Source organism: Coregonus lavaretus (assembly GCF_964263955.1).
Source record: "Coregonus lavaretus genome assembly, chromosome: 19".
Lineage (NCBI taxonomy): Eukaryota > Metazoa > Chordata > Actinopteri > Salmoniformes > Salmonidae > Coregonus > Coregonus lavaretus.
In genome coordinates, this window is record NC_140006.1 from 16,511,312 (window position 1) to 16,533,635 (window position 22,324).

General features: G+C 45.5%; 1 protein-coding gene across 2 annotated transcripts in view; it reads right to left on the reverse strand.

The window, feature by feature from the left end:
* Nucleotides 1-4,447: 4,447 nt before the first annotated feature.
* LOC311147230 (E3 ubiquitin-protein ligase mib1-like) overlaps nt 4,448-22,324 on the reverse strand; it is a 91,486-nt gene continuing 73,609 nt past the window's right edge. Inside the window, exons 13-22 of one of the 2 annotated variants that reach the window (XM_084183889.1) lie at nt 12,890-13,022; nt 10,978-11,064; nt 10,308-10,466; nt 9,070-9,251; nt 8,697-8,886; nt 8,305-8,383; nt 8,001-8,144; nt 6,655-6,735; nt 5,991-6,091; nt 4,448-4,800 (exon numbers count right to left, since the gene is read on the reverse strand). In XM_084183889.1, coding sequence (XP_084040015.1) covers nt 4,660-4,800; nt 5,991-6,091; nt 6,655-6,735; nt 8,001-8,144; nt 8,305-8,383; nt 8,697-8,886; nt 9,070-9,251; nt 10,308-10,466; nt 10,978-11,064; nt 12,890-13,022 — 1,297 coding nt within the window. In that variant the 3' untranslated portion in view covers nt 4,448-4,659. The remainder of the gene's footprint in view (nt 4,801-5,990; nt 6,092-6,654; nt 6,736-8,000; nt 8,145-8,304; nt 8,384-8,696; nt 8,887-9,069; nt 9,252-10,307; nt 10,467-10,977; nt 11,065-12,889; nt 13,023-22,324) is intronic. The other variant, XM_084183890.1, reaches the window with a different exon arrangement.

Consider the following 22,324-nt stretch of genomic DNA (forward strand, 5'->3'; position numbering starts at 1 on the left):
GCTTTTAAAATGTTAACGTGATCAGTGAAAGGAATAAAAACTGGTAGGTACATTTCTTTCTTTCCTAAAAAATAGCTTGTTTGCATTGGCAAACCCATGTATGAGGGAGGTGGTCACCTTTTTTTCCCTCCACAGAGGGATCTGATGTATTAGTGTCAACTTTGCCAGGGGAACCCTTTTCTTCTTACCCCCAAAAAACATGAATGATACATGAAGAACTTGACAAAAATATATCCTCATCATCAATCTTACTATTGACTCAGAACATGTTAGACTTGCAGAGACAAAACAAGATATAAAATAATACTTTGATAATGTATTTTTTTTGCTGGAAGTCTATCAAAATAAAAGACCAATTTCAACATTGATATTGAAGCAGGATGTGTGGGTGTGAGGGAGAGGCTACATTACAGGTGAGACGTTAGAGCTACATCTCTAAATCCTATTTGTGGGCAGCAATACAAAATCATTTCCTCTATATCGTTTTAGCTTTCCATTAGATTGTACACTAGCACAATACAATATTATATATATATTTTTAAAGAAAATACATTTAAATAAAATACAATGTAAAGAGCACCTTATCCCCAAACAACATGTCTTTAACAGGTAAATAATTTTTGGAAGCAATGGCACAGGAATAATCAATGGTTATTAGCGATGCTTATATGAATCATAGGATGGATGAATAGACAGACAGACAATACCATCTATAGTCTCAGAACAGCTCCACAGCAACTTGTGACATACCTGATGACATACAGTTGTACAAATGCTCAATAATGTGTGAATTCATCCATCCAGCATGTACAGTCATGGTCAAAAGTTATGAGAATACAAATACTAATTTTCACAAAGTCTGCTGCCTCAGTTTTGATGATGGCAATTTGCATATACTCCAGAATGTCATGAAGAGTGATCAGATGAATTGCAATTAATTGCAAAGTCCCTCTTTGCCATAAAAATGAACTCAATCCCCCCAAAACATTTCCACTGCATTTCAGCCCTGCCACAAAAGGATCAGCTGCCGTCATGTCAGTGATTCTCTCGTTAACACAGGTGAGTGTTGACGAGGACAAGGCTGGAGATCACTGTCATGCTGATTGAGTTAGAATAACAGACTGGAAGCTTTAAAAGGAGTGTGGTGCTTGAAATCATTGTTCTTCCTCTGTTAACCATGGTTAACTGCAAGGAAACACGTGCCGTCATCATTGCTTTGCAAAAAAAGGGCTTCACAGGCAAGGATATTGCTGCTAGTAAGATTGCACCTAAATCAACCATTTATCGCATCATCAAGAACTTCAAGGAGAGAGGTTCAATTGTTGTGAAGAAGGTATCAGGGCGCACAAGAAAGTCCAGCAAACGCCAGGACCGTCTCCTAAAGTTGATTCAGCTGCGGGATCGGGGCACCACCAGTGCAGAGCTTGCTCAGGAATGGCAGCAGGCAGGTGTGAGTGCATCTGCACACACAGTGAGGCGAAGACTTTTGGAGGATGGCCTGGTGTCAAGAAGAGCAGCAAAGAAGCCACTTCTCTCCAGGAAAAACATCAGACTGATATTCTGCAAAAGGATACAGGGATTGGACTGCTGAGGACTGGGGTAAAGTCATTTTCTCTGGTGAATCCCCTTTCCGATTGTTTGGGGCATCCGGAAAACACCTTGTCCGGAGAAGACAAGGTGAGCGCTACCATCAGTCCTGTGTCATGCCAACAGTAAAGCATCCTGAGAACATTCATGTGTGGGGTTGCTTCTCAGCCAAGGGAGTGGGCTCACTCACAATTGTGCCTAAGAACACAGCCATGAATACAGAATGGTACCAACACATCCTCCGAGAGCAACTTCTCCCAACCATCCAAGAACAGTTTGGTGAAGACCAATGCCTTTTCCAGCATGATGGAGCACCTTGCCATAAGGCAAAAGTGATAACTAAGTGGCTCGGGGAACAAAACATCGACAATTTGGGTCCATGGCCAGGAAACTCCCCAGACCTTAATCCCATTGAGAACTTGTGGTCGATCCTCAAGAGGCGGGTGGACAAACAAAAACCCACAAATTCGGACAAACTCCAAGCATTGATTATGCAAGAATGGGCTGCCATCAGTCAGGATGTGGCCCAGAAGTTAATTGACAGCATGCCAGGGCGGATTGCAGAGGTCTTGAAAAAGAAGGGTCAACACTGCAAATATTGACTCTTTGCATAAACTTAATGTAATTGTCAATAAAAGCCTTTGACACTTATGGAATGCTTGTAATTATACTTCAGTATACCATAGTAACATCTGACATAAATATCACATTACACTGAAGCAGCAAACTTTGTGAAGACCAATACTTGTGTCATTCTCAAAACTTTTGACCACGACTGTACATGATGGATACTATTCACTTAGAGAAGGAAGTAGGCTGAATGAAACTTGTCTTGACTTGCATCTCTACTGGGTCTACAGTACTTAACAGTTAACCATTGCAGCCCAAAGGTGATGCAATACTAAACATGTGCTGCCTGGCTGCGTTTCCCCACTGAGTGAGAGAGGTTGGTAAACAAGGTACAGCTGATGAGGTGTTACCTGGTGATTGGACTACCGCCGTATCACTACGTTATCAGAGTTGAGGTGGACCTCCAAAGTCATGACAGAAAGAACAGCGTTCAATCTGACGTTTTTCTACCTTGAGAGCATGCCAACTAGTGGAAGCCTGTCCTGTGCTGTTGATTGGTCTTAAACACGCAATAGAGGAGCATGTCACAACAATAACCCTACCTCAAATATGCATGTATAGCAGGAGACCAGTTGAACTTTTTTAAAACAGACATAGCATTTTTACAAACATGCCATCATACTGTAATTATCATTGATAATGTTGAGTTAACTCCAAAAGTACGGAATATCCCAGTCAGCAGCTTCTATTATGAATACGCTTGCATAAGAAATATAATAGAACCAATGATAAATGGCCTTTAGATTCAGCATCAGAGGCAGTCTTCTGGGCCATTTCCCAAGGCCAAGAGTCCAACATGACAGGGCTGTGTGCCAAGGACCCCGCCACAAATATCATGATAAAAGGACGAGTTTCTCTCCACATACACAGAGAGAGAGAGACACAGAGAGAGAGAGAGACACAGAGAGAGAGAGAGACACAGAGAGAGAGAGAGAGAGAGCGAGCGAGACAGAGAGCGAGCGAGACAGAGTGAGAGAGCGAGACAGCGAGAGAGAGCGAGACAGCGAGAGAGAGCGAGACAGCGAGAGAGAGCGAGAGAGAGAGAGCGAGCGAGACAGAGCGAGAGAGAGAGCGAGCGAGACAGAGCGAGCGAGACAGAGCGAGAGAGAGCGAGCGAGACAGAGCGAGCGAGACAGAGCGAGCGAGACAGAGCGAGCGAGACAGAGCGAGCGAGACAGAGCGAGAGAGAGCGAGCGAGACAGAGCGAGAGAGAGCAAGCGAGACAGAGCGAGCGAGACACAGAGAGCGCGAGAGACACAGAGAGCGCGAGAGACACAGAGAGCGCGAGAGAGACACAGAGAGCGCGAGAGAGACACAGAGAGCGCGAGAGAGACACAGAGAGCGACAGAGAGACACAGAGAGCGAGAGAGAGCAAGAGAAAGAGCAAGAGAAAGACAGAGCGAGACAGAGAGAGAGCGAGAGTGAGAGAGACACAGAGAGAGCGAGAGAGACACAGAGAGAGCGAGAGAGACACAGAGAGAGACACAGAGAGAGACAGAGAGAGAGCGCGAGAGAAACACAGAGAGAGCGCGAGAGAGACAGAGAGAGAGCGTGAGAGAGCGTGAGAGCGAGAGACACAGAGCAAGAGAGTGAGACACAGAGAGAGCGACACAGAGAGAGCGACACAAAGAGAGCGCGACACAGAGCGAGCGCGACACAGAGCGAGCGCTACACAGAGCGAGCGCGACACAGAGCGAGCGCGACACAGAGCGAGCGCGACACAGAGAGCGAGCGCGACACAGAGAGCGAGCGCGACACAGAGCGAGAGAGTGTGAGAGAGAGAAAAGGGCATTGAGGCCCAAAGCAGTTTTTGCTGACACAAGGGAATCAAGAGACTAGTCTGCTACAGGCTTTTAGCTGAGATACAACACCAATGTTCTCAGTACAATGTTAAAAATTGTTTTGTTGTAGAATCAATGATAAATGGCCTTCAGATTTAGCTTGAGGCAGTCCTTCAACAGAAGAAGAGTTGAGTCTTCCGGGCATTTACATTTCCCAAGGCCAAGAGTCCAACACGACAGGGCTGTGTGCCAAGAACCCCACCGCAGATATCATGATAACAGGAATAGTAAGAGAGAGAGATAGAGAGAAAGAAAGGCGAAAGGGCATTCTGAGGAACAAAGCAATTTTCCTGACACAAGGGAATCAAGAGACTACAGTCTGCTACAGGCTTTTAGCTGAGATACAACCACACCAAGGTTCTCTCAAAACAATATGTTAGCTTTTTTTTGTAACAAGGTTTCCATTTTTAAGAGGAGCCACAATTGTAATGCTAAAGTCTATGTTTTCTGGTTGTAAGACGTAAAGACGCCCTACGCTGGGCTGGGCTAGCAGACACAGAGGGGAGCAGTGAAGATAAGATAGATGAGAGAGCAGCAGCTGGTGTGGTTGGTTGTAGATGGGGGGTGGTGTTGTAGTAGGCCGAGACTGAAGCCTGGGACTCTAGTAGAGGAGGATGCGTCTTTCGATGGCCTTGCGGCAGATGGGGCACTCGCTCATGCGGTCACCACACAGCTGGCAGGTGCCGTGGCCACACATGAAGATCATGTTCTTCAGCCGGTCCAGACACACTGGACACATGGTCTGGAGAGACACACACAGTAACACTTAGTACTCATCTCTCAGCGGAGTCATCCCAGTTCTGATATAAACATATTGTATTTGGAAAATGGTTGCTCTAAGACATGGCTATAGATGCCAAAAGAGTCTAAAGCCATGTCTCAGGGCAAGGAAAAGGTGTTTAATATCCACACACTACAGTGCCTTCAGAAAGTATTCATAACCCTTGACTTATTACACATTTTTTTGTGTTACAGCCTGAATTCAACATTTTCTCTCACCCATCTACACACAATACCCCATAATGACAAAGTGAAAACATGTTTAGACATTTTTGCAAAATCATTGAAACTAATCACAAATCTAATTTACACAAGTATTCACACCTGAGTCGATACATGTTAGAATCACCTTTGGCAGCGATTACAGCTGTGAATATTTCTGGATAAGTCTAAGAGCTTTGCACACCTGGATTATACAATTTTTGCATATTTTCTTCAAGCTCTGTCAAGTTGGTTGTTGATCATTGCTAGACAGCCATTCTCAAGTATTGCCATAGATTTTCAAACCGATTTAAGTCAAAACTGTAACTAGGCCTCTAAGGAACATTTAATGTCATCTTGGTAAGCAACTCCAGTATATATTTGGCCTTGTATTTTAGGTTAAGTGTCCTGCTGAAATGTTAATTTGTGTCCCAGTGTCTGTTGGAAAGCAGACTGAAGCAGGTCTTTCTCTAGGATTTTTACTGTGCTTAGCTCTATTCATTTCCCCCCACAAAAACTCCCTAGTCCTTGCCCATGACAAGCATACCCATAACATGATGCAGCCACCACCATGCTTGAAAATATGAATATGAAGAGTGGTACTCAGTGATGTGTTGTGTTGGATTTGCCCCAAACATACTTCCACTTTCACATTATGGGGTATTGTGTGTAGGCCAGTGACACAAAATCTCAATTTCATCCATTTTAAATTCAGGCTGTAACACAACAAAATGTGGAATAAGTCCAAGGGTGTGGATACTTTCTGAAGGCATTGTAAGTGAACGTTTATTGGATGTGCCTAGCATACACACACACAAAGTGGACTGTTTAACATTTGTTATTACAATTCAACCAAATCTGAACCAAGTATATAAACTAAAATGATGCATGTCGTTTAATGATGTCTTTAGTACATATCACCATGTCTTTCGTACATACCACCACGCTTACCTGCTCCTTGATGTCCTGCAGTTGTTGCTGCAGCTTCTGAACGTCAGCGTTGACATTGGTGTTGTCTTTGTCTCTCTGCATGGCCGGGATGTTACCGCTGGCTGTAGGAGGGAAACAAGGATAGAACGCACACAACGTTGAGAAACTAACCAACAACCAACATATGCAGGCTCTTAAACTCGTGGCCCCCGAGCCGTTTTAATGCGGCCTAGAGAGACCGCAAGCGGGAGAGATTGAGATGCCTTTCATTCTGTTGGTGGCAATGTCAACGCAAACCTCCCTTTTATTGACATGCTGCTTTAAAGGCCAAACGAATCAAGCAATCATACAGCCCTGTCTATGTGGGCCATACTGGGAAGAGTTCTACACTTTAATCCAGGCCTTTTTTAACAAGCAGGGATTTCAGAGTTCGACACATGCACTTCCCCAGACAGTGTTCGGCTGAAAATGGTCCGAGGCCCAGTGCTTGAGGGCACAACCTGTCTGAATGGTGAAAATCAGTGTAATTGTGTACTTGTATGCGTGTGCGATTCTGTGTGTGTGGTGTGGAGCGGTCAGCGAAGGATCGCTGCAAAGGAAAGGGGGTTTAGGCAGCAGGGCCTAGGCCAGGCAGGGCAGACAGCAGTGGGGAGTTTTGAACCAGGGCAGAGGATGAGATACTTACACCAACTTAGCGCCAGATTGTTGGGCTGGAGCAGATCCTGCTGCGACCCCCCTGCCATTAGAGCGGAGTTAGAGCTACCTGCTGAGAATAACCAGTCACAGTGTTATAGCAGGAGCCCCAGATACAACTCCACAAGACAAGGCCTGAGGAGGAGCAGTCTACTCTCTATTAAAGGCCCCGAGAGAGAGAGGGAGGGCAAGGAAAATGAGGTTATTAAATCAGAAATAGATGTTAGGTGGGAGGTGTGGGGAGAGGAGTCTTTTCTAGATAGAGTAAGGCGGCTGGCTGCAACCGCTTCCTTCCAAGTCGAAAAACAAACACACTAAGTAGTATTATTGGACAAAAGCTACCAGGAGAAAAGCTGTTTGGGTCAGCAGTACCCAGCAGGTAACCTGACAACTCTTAAGTGCTCCCCATTAAACACTAACTAACACTAAGGCTAGGAGAGTCTCGTCTAGGTTGGCATCCCTCTTCAAATGTCAAGGGACATAGGGGAATGTGCATGTGGGCATTGTGTGTGATAGACGATGTACTTTGTATTTGAAGAGATCGGTGTGTGTGATATGTGACTTTGTGTGGCAACACACTGAAAGATCTTTCGACAAGCGAATCTTTGGCAAATCAATATAAAATCAGTGAACTTACAACAGTTTCCCCTTTAACTCAACATAAAAGAATAAGGACAACAAAATAAAGGGAACTGCGTGTGAGGTGCAGTCATAAAGGAGGGACAATAATGTGATAGAAGACTGTGTGCAACTTAAAGACACCACTAGGGATGGTGAACATAACCCAAAATACACACATTAAAATGACCAACACTGTACCATCACTGCTTAGCTAACAGATTGATTTGGATGGAGAAATGGACTGATGGTGATATTGAAAGCAGTTTGCCAAATATACATTTAGGAGCCAGCTAAGGGAGAATTAATAGCCAGTTATGGAGGCCAATTTCTGCTAATGAAATTAGTGCATGCGGCTAAAATGTTATAAAACTGACATGAAGGAATTACATGTTATGATTAAAACACATTCCATAACACTTGGTAAGCCAGTTCCTGTCTGAGTAAATTAACGATCATAGATTATGCATTAATGACCTCAATTAGGAAGCTGTGTGTCCTAGTCTGGGAACATAACACATTCAACTAAAATACACAAAACAATGACAACATTAACATTTAAATAATGCATGAGCAAGACTGACGTGAATCAGAAAACCAAAGCCAACACAAACAGACAGAACAAGGAGGGGAAAACAAAAGGATGGTGAGTCATGACAAGAAAGAAAAGGAGGATAAAAAAAAGGGAATTAAAAGGGAACGTGTGGAAGATTCACTCACTAAGGTCCTCATCATCCTCATCATCATCATCATCATCAGCTGCATCATCCTCCATACCTTTCCCTCCACAACACAGGACGAAGGGCGTGCGGCGTTCCACAACAGCCCGGCATTGTACGCACTTCTTCATGAGGCTGGCACAGTCTACAGCGAGGGAGGGAACAAACACAGAATCACAGGACAGTAAGGCCCGGTAGAACGGGTCAAAGATTCTGGAAAATCCTTAAGTTCTTGCAGCGAGGCAGGGTCCCGTTCAGCAGGGCACAGCGGAAGCAACCTAGGCTGGTTCACTCAATATACTTACTCTCACAAGCGCACATGTGACCGCAGGGCTCGAAGAGCACGGCAGCCTTCTTGTCAGAACACACGACACACTCCTCGATCTGTATGGAGACAAAAAAACTGATGTCAATGAAGGGAAAGAGAAGAGAAAGTCCTACCTCTGATTGGAGGATGTCTTTACCCCCCAAACAGATTGAAAACATCTATCAATTGATTCTCTCATTAGCAACTTATACAGCTTGATACTTACCGAGGCACTACAACAGTTTGCCTTAATCATTAAGGGACATCAATGGGAGACTTCGAGCGAAAATGGGAGTTAAAAGCTCGCAGATCCCAAGTCAGAATACCGCCCTAAATGTTCCAATACAGACATAATCACTTTATTGAGGCTGGGTGGGTGTGCAACAGTACCTTGGTTCTGGACTGGACCTGGTCCTTGCAGATGAGACACTTCTTGACGCGTGGGGAGCAGAGAGAGCAGGTGGCGATGTGTCCACAGGGTCCGAACAGGGTGTCTCTCTTCATGTCAGAACACACCATACACTCCTCCAGGGTCTCACTGTTACTGTTCAGAGACGGGCTGCGAGAACCCACCTGGCCACTGGAGGGGAGAGAGAGGGGGAGAGAAGAGGGCGTTTGAGAAAGAGGAGACAGGATACAAATGGAAGATAGGGAGACAACTAGTTGAAGCGCAACAACGCAATCTAAAATAGTCTAAACCATGTTATACTGTGGGTTGTAAGGTTTGGGCGGGGGGCTTGGTAAAAGGGCTAGGGTTTCTTACCTGGTCTTTTCCTTGTGGCACTTGGCCAGGGCCTTACAGAGGCTGGGGTCGGGGCAGAGGTCCAGAGGAGACTGGCCCTTCTTGTTGCGGATGGTAAGGTCTGCTCCGTTAGCCGCGAGGAAGCAGGCGATGGACGCTGCACTCTTCTTCTCTGCTCCCTGGGTGCCCAGACCCATGATCAGCTGTGGAGGAGGACCAACACACACGAGTCAGTAACTCTCTCTTTCTGTGTCTCCCTTATTCGTTCAGCCATTCTCTGTCTTTGTCCCATTCCAGCTCCACCAGACAGAGCAGAGCAGAGCAGACAGTGTCTAATTGGAATGTGTGAAGTAGTGTGTAGGGCTGTACAAGTTGAGGCTGGGTCACTCTCCCATAGCATCACTTTACAAGATGACAATTGAATTAGCCACTGGTTAGAAAGAGTCAGACATGTTGAGGATATATTACTGGGGAGACAGGGGCTTTGAAATGGCCCAGCCAGCCGAGTGAGGAGCTGTCTCGGCATTGTAATGAGCCGAAATGCTGGTTAAAATCACAATGAAGCACGCCCCCTTATGTATATCTCTCAAATGGGACTTTCCTGTTTAACCCCCTAGAGTCGATTGACGCAGTGTCGCACTTCCACATCTGCGGTGAAAGGTGGCAGAGCTAGAGCATTGTCTGTCAGACCATGAGCCATCCCAAAAATTGGTCTTCTCACTTAACCGTCTGTAGCGTCCGAACGGTTTGGCCTACAAACTATTATGACCACTCTATGGAAAGGGGAGACTGCCACAAACACGATGGTGTGCTCTCTACTACCCCACAAGTGTCACGGGACTCGTCTGAAGGTAACCGGTACCGGTTTAAAAAAACAAAATGGAAGTACAAAGGTAGTTTTGTGCCTACCCAAAAAGGCGTTAAATATGTGTAAAATATATCTCTCCTAGATTTAGGGCAGACACTTTAAAACCTTGTTTCTTATGATTTATTTTTTGACTGTCCTTTTTGCCATTTATGAATGTGTTATTCAATGCGTTTCTATGGGCTTTAGTAGTAAAGGCCAAAATCAATATTTTATCATTTTTGTATATATATTTTTTATACCTAAAAGGGGTCCTAAAATTCAAAATCAAATAGCTAAATGATCCACAGTATGACCATCTTAAAACAATTCCATATGTCAACTTAGCGCACCCCCCCCCCCAACGTCTTAGACTCGAAAGAATTAAATACAATATAAATGCTTAATCCCATACCGTGTTTTTGGATGGTTCCCAGGGCTCCACCTTGCTGACGTCCTGCATGTCCTGCAGCTGGCGGAGCTGGGACAGTGTGTGGTGACGCAGCGCCTCGTGGAGAGGAGTGTCCCCGTCCTTGTCCTGCACGTCCAGCTTGGCCTCCGCTCGCACCAGTAGCTGGAGACAGACACACAGCATTCCAAATGAACATGGTGCCAAATAAAAATGAGCATTTATTTGTATAACAGTTCAGTACCCATTTCAGTACGATCATCATTCAAATGAGTGTAGCATCATATCATAGCTAAAGGTCCTGCACATGACTGTGGTCCTGCTGCGCCAGTCTGAAGCTGCACTTCCCAACCACTCCACAAGATGGCGACGTAACAACCATTCCCAGACAGGACCCATATTACTCCTCTCACACGTCCCTCCCAGAAAGCATTCTCCTTTCCTTGGCACTACGTCAGTTTGGACATAGCGGGCTAATTCTACAGCAGGAGATCCTCCATTTTAAATGAAACATGGGTTACTGTCTTTGATGTTCTCAACAGCCTTTAGTGCACCGTCAGGGGCACAGATAGTGAGATAACTACAGATCTTCAATTAGTGGTTGGAGAGAGGGAGTGAGGAGAGGAGCGAGTGAGTAAGGAGAGTAGAAAAGAGGGAGGAGTGAGGAGAGACTGACCCTGACTATCTGTGTGTGCTGTCTCTCCACGGCCAGGTGCAGGGCCGTCTGCTGGTTTACGTTCTGGATGTCCAGGCTGGCACTGCCCTGAGAGGAGGAAACAGACGGAATACACAGAGACGGGGTGGGGAGAGCGAGAGGAGAGAGAAAGAGCGTTAGCATTCAAATATTCCGGTATAAACTCCCCAGTATAACATGCACACACTGGTTCTGCAGTGTACCTGCTACTGTATTCTACAGTACTTTGGTGCATGACCTGCATGTTTTAAGCTAGGGCTGAGCAATTTATTGAATACATTCGAATTCATACTTTAGCGCGATGTTCCAAACGCCTTTGTCAAGAATAAAGGTTGTTTTTCTCATTTTTATGCGCGTTTCTGTCCGCTTGTTCTCATGACGTTGTCTCGGTCTTGTCTCCTTCGCTCCTTTTGTGCCGTGTACATCTTACCACTTGCTCACACCAAGCCCCTCCCCCTGTCACTCACAACAACAAAGACGAAAGATCACTTCTTCCTCTGACAACAAGCAGGTTCAACTCGGTATTTGCATTCGAGGTTTGGTCCAACAGAATCGGTCATATGGACACCGAAACACATTGCCTTACTGTAATAGAGGAGAACTTAACCTTTCTAACGATCCCCTTTTTCTGTCTCAACTCCTCAAATTGACGGAGAGCAGACCCTACTAAAACAGGAGTGTCAATGAACATGAATCTTCAGTTTCTGTCACGCGATACCACGTTCCCGCTAGCAGCATTGTAGCCACAGAGGTTATATGCTAGGTCTAGTCTGTGTTTTATAAATGTGCATTTATCTAAGGAACTGGCAACTCTTCTTATCCAGGTAGGTGACTTGATTTCAACATCTAAACAAAGTGGACAGGCTAGCATGTTGTTCAAACAGTTGGGTATGGACAGGAGGGTGTTCATAACAGTTCAACTGTTCTGCCTTGTTAGCAAGCAAATAGATCCAAGTTGGCTAGACTTTACATATGAAGATTAGCTGGTTACTCACTAGCACGTGGGCTTGTGCTTCAGAGATTGTTTATGAGACATTTTCTATAATGCCTGCTACAAGACGTTGGTCATTATTAGTGGGGATGTGCATGGTTCTGGTTCAATTTGTAACAAAAAGGGCATTTTTATAGCCAGATCAGTGACTACTGCAAAAAAGCAGGTTAACCTATTATGATAAAATAATAAAATTATGGTCTTAAGGTTGTGGAAGGCTTATAATCTAGCCTAGGTATAATTTTACAAGCCCATAATTCATTAGTTTATTCCTGACTGTTTGAAATGCAGTGTATTAACATTTAATTGTGCAACAAAGCATATTTAGAGAAAAAAAGAAAAGAAAAACAGAGATACTGTATATTGTTAATTGACCATTAGTTTGAAAGAATCGAGATCAGATTTTTAGGCCATATCACTTGGCTATAGCTCAAGCCCGACCAACACAGGGCATGAGGCGTTCTCCAATCCCACAGCTAGTGCAGCATTCTCACAACATTGCTGCAATGCTCGTGTCACGCTGTTTCCATATAGCGGCCTCATTAACACAGTTCCTGCTCTGCTCGGTGGAGCGCCACTTCCTACATTTTGGCCCCGTTAAAGATAGAAGTCTGCACCAATACTGTCATCTCAGATGGGAAATAGACCGAGTATGATCCTATGAGGAAGTAGGTTATATAGGCTAACAGCGCTTGTGAGCCACTAGGGACCCAAAAGGACAATATGCGATTCAATAAATAAAAAACGTCAGTTATAACTCCCCTATACTCGCACAAACCTATACAGCGTTGACTATTAGGAACGAGGCCAGCACTTATTGTGAGTGTGAGTGCCTAGAGGGAGAGACTAGAGCTGCTATGGTCCATCTGTTTGAAAGCAGTGGTGTGTTAGTATGTGTCCTACCTGGTGCACCAGCAACTCGGCCACCTCTACGTGGTTGTTGAGTGCGGCCAGATGCAGGGCGGTGTAACCATCGTCCTTCTTCTCGTCTACAATCCAGGGCCGCGGCAGCTTGGACAGCAACACACGCATGGCACTGCAACGAGAGAGCGAAACCGAGAGGGAGAGAGAGGGATGAGTGGAAGGTGGCGGTGGGTGCATGACAACAGAATCCTAGGAAGGAAGGAAGGAAGGTAGGTCATGGGGGCGCAATCAATTGATCAGTGCTGAATGACTAGGGGATGCATCCCAAATGGCACCCTATGCCCTATCTAGTGCACTACCTTTGATTAGACCCCTAACGGCCCTATGGGATAGGACAGTCATGGTCCAGTCACGTGGCCAGGATACATTTTGGAAATATAACATTCTATATCTCAAAGTCTGATACGCCCCTTGAAAGGCATCACTCCACAGAGGACCAACACACACTACAGACATACGGTAGTGCACCAAAACATCACACACCGGTTTGTTTTTTCCCCACAGCACATTCATTCTTCCATGGTAATTACTTGAATGCTAAAGTTGGGCTTGGGCTTGTAGCACAACCACAGCTTCTATTTAGGCTAATATTTGAGGAGTACTGTAGAAGTGCTTGATGGCATTTTAGAAACCCACGTCCTCAAGCCAAACCCAGTTGAAAGAGGAGAGTAAGACTTCTCCCGGTGAAGCTCTACAAAATAACCCGTTATTGAGATGCAAACTGGTAATTACACCATATTTAGCTGCATTCTGTCAGCTCTCCTTATGGGGTGTGTGTGTGTGAGAGAGAATCTATTGTTTAAACAGGGTTGTTTAAGAGGGATGCGTTGCGAGGCAGCAGCGAGTAGTTATGCTCCTGTTTGAAGGTCATTTGGAGGCTACATGCCTTATAGAGAGATGGCTGCTGCATGAGAAACTGCATGACATGAGAAGAAGGCAAGTAGTAGTGTGTCTGGACTGGAATAAAGCTTATTGACAATCTGCAGAGCACTTGCAAAAGAGAGCCAACTATGCAATGATGCCACACCAAAACGGAAAAGGGATAGAACATTGGACTGGAGAGAGCAAAATTACAATGGAAAACGAGCCTATATGGGCAGACCCTATTTGAACGTGGGAGAGAGAGGCAGAGAGGTAGAAGGACAGAGAGACGCATGCGACAAACCCCCTGCTGAGCAGACTGGGTCTTCCATCAAACTTCCTCAGCTAGCCAACACACATCCAATTATCTCTCCACCTCCTCTTGCCCTGCCCTGCCCAGCCCTGGGTAAGCAGCCTGGGCTAGAAGAGCCCAGTCTCCGGACCAGTCAAGTGGCTCTTATCCCAACACACACTGCATGTAGTGAGGCAATACCGTAACCGACCTAATACAGTCAACCAGGTCACTATTGTCAAAAAGACTAAACCTGGCTATATCTACTGACTTTCTGTTGGGAAACTTTTCACCTTGGCCAGCCCTGGCTGTTGAGTGGCGTAGGTTGTATCTTTGAACTGCGACAAAAAAGCAGCAGCCAAGTTCACAAAGACTTTAGACATGGCTGAAAAAGCCCTGGCAAGGCAAGCAGTAGAGCACAAGCGGATGAAGGAAAAGAGAGTGCAGTAGTTGCTAGGTAGATATTAGGTCCTTGTACACATGTAGTAAGTAGTGAAACAAAAAGAAAGAACGATAGAGCAAGAAAGAAAGTAGAGATGCACGCACGCACATGCTGGGATTACAGTAGGCTTTGGGGCTCGGAGCTCTCTGGAGTAGCAGTTAGCTGCAGGGTGGATTCTGCTAAACCAACTCTCTCTCCCTCTCTCCCTCCCTCTCTCCCTCCCTCTCTCCCTCCCTCCCTCCCTCTCTCTCTCCCTCCCTCCCTCCCTCCCTCCCTCCCTCCCTCCCTTTAGAGTAATTACAAATAGCATCAGCATAGGAACCCTCCTAGCTGCAGCAGCAGTACAGTATATATCTTTACAGAGCAGAGCTGGCTGCTGTCCTACTGCAGCGCTGCAGAATCCACTGATCCCCAGTCTCTCTCTCTGTCTGTCTCCGCACAGCGTCTGTCTTACGCACACCTGCATTGCTTACAGCCATCTTAAAACGCTTAATGCAGGAGAGCGTGGCTTAAACGTGATGCCAATCAGCCGCAACTGCTACCAATTTCCTTAACAGTCAAGACCGGTCACTGCGAAATAGTGCAGTAGTTCGTAAGTAGATATAATGATCACGTGGGACACTTTCTAGAAATTTCCCTCAAGAACATTTAAACAATTGTATAAACTAACACAATGAAGTAATGAATATTTGACTGCTGTATACTTTTACTCTGTTCTACAGGAAAAATACACTTGAGTTGAGAGCGAAGACAATGTTCTCATCCCAAGAACTCTCTACAGCGTGACATTGAGAGTCAACCTTTCTGAATTGCACTCTCCTTGACTGCTACGGTTTTCATGAGACCCACAGGCAACCATCCCACGCAAAAGCCTTTGTTCTCTGGTCCCTGCTATCTGGGATCCTTGGGATGTCCCTACCCCCCATTGAAGTTGTAATGTAAAATGGTTAAAGCTGCAATATGTAACTTTTTGGGCGACCCGACCAAATTCACAGAAATGGGAGTTATAGATCTGTCAATCGCATTGAAAGCAAGTCTAAAAAGCAGTAGATATGTTCTATGTGCAGTATTTCTATACTTCCCGTTAAGTTTAGTTTTTGCGTCTTTTACTTTCAGTTTTGTATACCCACTTCAAACAACTGAAAATGGTTATTGAAAATATATTTCACAGTGGTTTAGACGGTACAATGATTCTCTACACTATACATTGTTTAGGCACAAACTAAAATTAGCAGATACCGATAGACTTCATCATTGCGCTAACGCTAGTTAGCATTGGCACGCAAAACTACCCCTCTAACGTCCTTCAAACTGGACACAGAGACATAAAAATGGTATCCATGAGTTCATCTGACTCTGGGGAAGTAGATAAAAGCGCCTCATTGCCAAAATAGCCTATTTTGACTTTGTGTCTGTGGTAACTAGTGACTACCGCAAAGTAGCCTAAGTAGAAAATTACGCAATTATTCCAAAACTGCAGCTCATTGTTGGGACACATTTTCCCTACTTCAGTCAACCAGTTCATTTAGAATGTGATACAACTATCCTCACTTGGCAAGGAATGTAGCTTGTGTATCCCATCAGTTCGTTTTTATAGGCATTTATTTCTGTAGGCGCACTCAGCATGCGTGTAGAGGGAGCAGTCAGAACGCAATTGAGTGAGTGAGACACAGATGGGAAAGGGAATTTAGGGAGCAGAACTGTGCGATGCACAAACACAGCTGTAGCTCGGCCACCTTCCACTGCAGATGCGGAAGGCCAACAGAGGCAGATGCGGTGGATTGAGACGCAGCCAGTGCAAAAAAAACATCTCTAGCTTAAACTGACAGATTTTGATGGGCATTTATGTTACTTAGATTGAAGCACGGGTGTGTCAATAGACTTCAGGATGAAGGTAAACTTAAAGTTACAGTAAGGATAAGGGTTAATCTTAAGGTTTTGGGTAGGGACATTCCAAGGATCCCGGATAGCACTAACCTTAGTTCTCCCCCCTCAGGATTGGTCGAAAAATCTACTCAACAGACAACCTAACCAATGACAGCCCATCTTTTCTCCCCAGTCCCGGGTCCCCCACTATAGTGACTAGGGCCTGGCAGCAGACTAGTGGCCTCTGGTGTTTGCTAGGTGGTACTGCGGCACTGTGCTGCACTGGTCTATTAGTGCTGGTTGGGGTGGAGAGAGACAGAAAGGAGAGCCTCTCCAGTAAGAAGAAGCCTGACCATAAAGATAGATAGAGGTCGCACTTGCACACTGCATGGACAGCGCCATCGAGGACTTTTACAGAAGCTATCATGCCAAAGATAGGTATTCTCTCTTTCCAGCTCTATGAGGCTGACTAGATTGACAGGCTCCCTACCACGCTGGGTGAAATGGGCGGACACTAATATTAATGTCCCAGCCAGGCAGGCACTGCTGCAATGCAGTTAGCTATTTGCCGAAGAGGCAATACTTTTTTTTTTTTTAAGAAGGGGAGGATGAATGACGAAAGAAAGAACATACTAAATATCTCAAAAACTAGAAGCATCATTTTTGGGACAAATCATTCGCTAAATGCTAAACCTCGTTCAGATCCATTATTGAATAATGTGGCTATTGAGCAAGTTGGGGAGACTAAACTGCTAGGTGTAATCCTAGATAGCAAGCTTTCATGGTCAAAGCATAGACTCAGTGGTTGCTAAAACATAGAGGTCTGTCCATGATAGGACATTGCGCTGCCTTCTTGACATCTCAGTCAACCAGACAGGTCCTACAGGCCCTAGTTTTGTCGCACCTGGAATACGTGCGGCAAAGAAGGCCATAGGTAAATTGCAGTTGGTCCAGAACAAAGCAGCATGTAACGCACTTAGATGTAAATAGAGGGAAAGTGCCAGTAACATGCATGTAAGTCTCTTCTGGCTCAAAGTTGATGAGAGATTGACTGCATCACTATTGGTCTTTGTGCGAGGTATTGATGTGTTGAAGGTACCGAACTGTCATCGGTACAACACAAGACATGCAACATGGTCTCTTCACAGTCCCCAGGTCCAGAACAGAGGCTGGGAAATGCACAGTATTAAATAGAGCCATGACTACATGTAACTCTTCCACCCCAGGTAACTCAAGCTAGCAATACATTTACATTTAAGTCATTTAGCAGACGCTCTTATCCAGAGCGACTTACAGTTAGTGAGTGCATACATATTTTTTTCATACTGGCCCCCCGTTGGAAATGTTTTTTTAAACTGTTTTTATTGACCTCCTGAGTGGCGCAGTGGTCTATTGGCCTGAGCTACATCCCTGTAGGCCATTCCTTCCCCTACGCTGGACGACGCTGGGCCAATGGTGCACCACCCCATGGGTCTCCCGGTCGCGGCCGGCTACAACAGAGCCTGGAATCGAACTAGTGGTCAATAAAACCAGTTTTAAAAAAAACAGATAAAATAACTTACTGTACAAAGGGGACTGTGAAGAAAAAAAAGCAATTTTATATATCTTGTATTGTAATTTGTACTGTACTATTTATTAGTCCTAGATAATGTGTGTATGTACTGATATGTAGGCTGTGTGAGATGTTTTAAATCAAATCAAATTTTATTTGTCACATGCGCCGAATACAACAGGTGTAGACATTACCGTGAAATGCTTACTTACAGCCCTTAACCAACAATGCATTAATTTTTTTATAAAAAAGTAAAATAAAAAAAACAAAAAAGTGTTGAGAAAAAAAGAGCAGAAGTAAAATAAAATAACAGTAGGGAGGCTTATATACAGGGGGGTACCGGTGCAGAGTCAATGTGCGGGGGCACCGGCTAGTTGAGTTAATATGTACATGTAGGTAGAGTGAAAGTGACTATAAATAAATAATTAACAGAGTAGCAGCAGCGTAAAAAGATGGGGTGGGGGGAAAGTGCAAATAGTCCGGATAGCCATGATTAGCTGTTCAGGAGTCTTATGGCTTGGGGGTAGAAGCTGTTGAGAAGCCTTTTGGACCTAGACTTGGCGCTCCGGTACCGATTGCCGTGCGGTAGCAGAGAGAACAGTCTATGACTAGGGTGGCTGGAGTCTTTGACAATTTTGAGGGCCTTCCTCTGACACCGCCTGGTATAGAGGTCCTGGATGTCAGGAAGCTTGGCCCCAGTACTGGACCGTACGTACTACCCTCTGTAGTGCCTTGCGGTCAGAGGACGAGCAGTTGCCATACCCGGCGGTGATGCAACCAGTCAGGATGCTCTCGATGGTGCAGCTGTAGAACGTTTTGAGGATCTGAGGACCCATGCCAAATCTTTTCAGTCTCCTGAGGGGGAATAGGCTTTGTCGTGCAATCTTCACGACTGTCTTGGTGTGTTTGGACCATGATAGTTTGTTGGTGATGTGGACACCAAGGAACTTGAAGCTCTCAACCTGTTCCACTACAGCCCCGTCAATGAGAATGGGGGCATGCTCAGTCCTCTTTTTTTCCCTGTAGTCCATAATCATCTCCTTTGTCTTGGTCACGTTGAGGGAGAGGTTGTTATCCTAGCACCACATGGCCAGGTCTCTGACCTCCTCCCTATAGGCTGTCTCATCGTTGTCGGTGATCAGGCCTACCACTGTTGTGTCGTCGGCAAACTTAATGATGGTGTTGGAGTCGTGCCTGGCCATGCAGTCATGGGTGAACAGGGAGTACAGGAGGGGACTGAGCACGCACCCCTGAGGGGCCCCCGTGTTGAGGATCAGCGTGGCAGATGTGTTGTTACCTACCTTTACCACCTGGGGGCGGCCTGTCAGGAAGTCCAGGATCCAGTTGCAGAGTGAGGTGTTTAGTCCCAGGATCCTTAGCTTAGTGATGAGCTTTGAGGGCACTATGGTGTTGAACGCTGAGCTGTAGTCAATGAATAGCATTCTCACGTAGGTGTTCCTCTTGTCCAGGTGGGAAAGGGCAGTGTGGAGTGCAATAGAGATTGCATCATCTGTGGATCTGTTGGGGCAGTATGCAAATTGGAGTGGGTCTAGGGTTTCTGGGACAATGGTGTTGATGTGAGCCATGACCAGCCTTTCAAAGCACTTCATGGCTACATACGTCAGTGCTACGGGTCGGTAGTCATTTAGGCAAGTTATCTTAGTGTCCTTGGGCATGGGGACTATGGTGGTCTGCTTGAAACATGTTGGTATTACAGACTCAGTCAGGGACATGTATAAAATGTCAGTGAAAACACTTGCCAGTTGGTCAGCACATGCTCGGAGTACACGTCCTGGTAATCCATCTGGCCCTGCGGCCTTGTGAATGTTGACCTGCTTAAAAGTCTTACTCACATCGGCTACGGAGAGCGTGATCACATAGTCATCCGGAACAGCTGGTGCTCTCATGCATGCTTCAGTGTTGCTTGCCACGAAGCGAGCATAGAAGTGGTTTAGCTCGTCTGGTAGGCTTGTGTCACTGGGCAGCTCGCGGCTGTGCTTCCCTTTGTAGTCTGTAATAGTTTTCAAGCCCTGCCACATCCGTCAAGCGTCAGAGCCGGTGTAGTACAATTCAATCTTAGTCCTGTATTGACTATTTTCCTGTATGATGGTTCGTCGGAGGGCATAGCGGGATTTCTTATAAGCGTCCGGGTTAGAGTCCCGCTCCTTGAAAGCGGCAGCTCTACCCTTTAGCTCAGTGCGGATGTTGCCTGTAATACATGGCTTCTGGTTGGGGTATGTACAGTGGGGAGAACAAGTATTTGATACACTGCCGATTTAGCAGGTTTTACTACTTACAAAGCATGTAGAAGTCTGTAATTTTTATCATAGGTACACTTCAACTGTGAGAGACAGAATCTAAAACAAAAATCCAGAAAATCACATTGTATGATTTTTAAGTAATGAATTTGCATTTTATTGCATGACATAAGTATTTGCTACATCAGAAAAGCAGAACTTAATATTTGGTACAGAAACCTTTGTTTGCAATTACAGAGATCATATGTTTCCTGTAGGTCTTGACCAGGTTTGCACACACTGCAGCAGGGTTTTAGCCCACTCCTCCATACAGACCTTCTCCAGATCCTTCAGGTTTCGGGGCTGTCGCTGGGCAATACAGACTTTCAGCTCCCTCCAAAGATTTTCTATTGGGTTCAGGTCTGGAGACTGGCTAGGCCACTCCAGGACCTTGAGATGCTTCTTACGGAGCCACTCCTTAGTTGCCCTGGCTGTGTGTTTCGGGTCGTTGTCATGCTGGAAGACCCAGCCATGATCCATCTTCAATGCTCTTTCTGAGGGAAGGAGGTTGTTGGCCAAGATCTCGCGATACATGGCCCCATCCATCCTCCCCTCAATACGGTGCAGTCGTCCTGTCCCCTTTGCAGAAAAGCATCCCCAAAGAATGATGTTTCCACCTCCATGCTTCACGGTTGGGATGGTGTTCTTGGGGTTGTACTCATCCTTCTTCTTCCTCCAAACACGGCAAGTGGAGTTTAGACCAAAAAGCTCTATTTTTGTCTTATCAGACCACATGACCTTCTCCCATTCCTTGCCAATGATCATCCAGATGGTCATTGGCAAACTTCAGACGGGCCTGGACATGCGCTGGCTTGAGCAGGGGGACCTTGCGTGTGCTGCAGGATTTTAATCCATGACGGCGTAGTGTGTTACTAATGGTTTTCTTTGAGACTGTGGTCCCAGCTCTCTTCAGGTCAATGACCAGGTCCTGCCGTGTAGTTCTGGGCTGATCCCTCACCTTCCTCATGATCATTGATGCACCACGAGGTGAGATCTTGCATGGATCCACAGACCGAGGGTGATTGACCATCATCTTGAACTTCTTCCATTTTCTAATAATTGCTCCAACAGTTGTTTCCTTCTCACCAAGCTGCTTGCCTATTGTCCTGTAGCCCATCCCAGCCTTGTGCAGGTCTATAATTTTATCCCTGATGTCCTTACACAGCTCTCTGGTCTTGGCCATTGTGGAGAGGTTGGAATCTGTTTGATTGAGTGTGTGGACAGGTGTCTTTTATACAGGTAACGAGTTCAAACAGGTGCAGTTAATACAGGTAATGAGTGGAGAACAGGAGGGCTTCTTAAAGAAAAACTAACAGGTCTGTGAGAGCCGGAATTATTACTGGTTGGTACAGTGAGGGAAAAAGGTATTTGATCCCCTGCTGATTTTGTACGTTTGCCCACTGACAAAGAAAAAAATCAGTCTATAATTTTAATGGTAGATTTATTTGAACAGTGAGAGACAGAATAACAACAAAAAAATCCAGAAAAACGCATGTAAAAAATGTTATAAATTGATTTGCATTTTAATGAGGGAAATAAGTATTTGACCCCTCTGCAAAACATGACTTAGTACTTGGTGGCAAAACCCTTGTTGGCAATCACAGAGGTCAGACGTTTCTTGTAGTTGGCCACCAGGTTTGCACACATCTCAGGAGGGATTTTGTCCCACCCCTCTTTGCAGATCTTCTCCAAGTCATTAACGTTTCGAGGCTGACGTTTGGCAACTCGAACCTTCAGCTCCCTCCACAGATTTTCTATGGGATTAAGGTCTGGAGACTGGCTAGGCCACTCCAGGACCTTAATGTGCTTCTTCTTGAGCCACTCCTTTGTTGCCTTGGCCGTGTGTTTTGGGTCATTGTCATGCTGGAATACCCATCCACGACCCATTTTCAATGCCCTGGCTGAGGGAAGGAGGTTCTCACCCAAGATTTGATGGTACATGGCCCCGTCCATCGTCCCTTTGATGCGGTGAAGTTGTCCTGTCCCCTTAGCAGAAAAACACCCCCAAAGCATAATGTTTACACCTCCATGTTTGACAGTGGGGATGGTGTTCTTGGGGTCATAGGCAGCATTCCTCCTCCTCCAAACACGGCGAGTTGAGTTG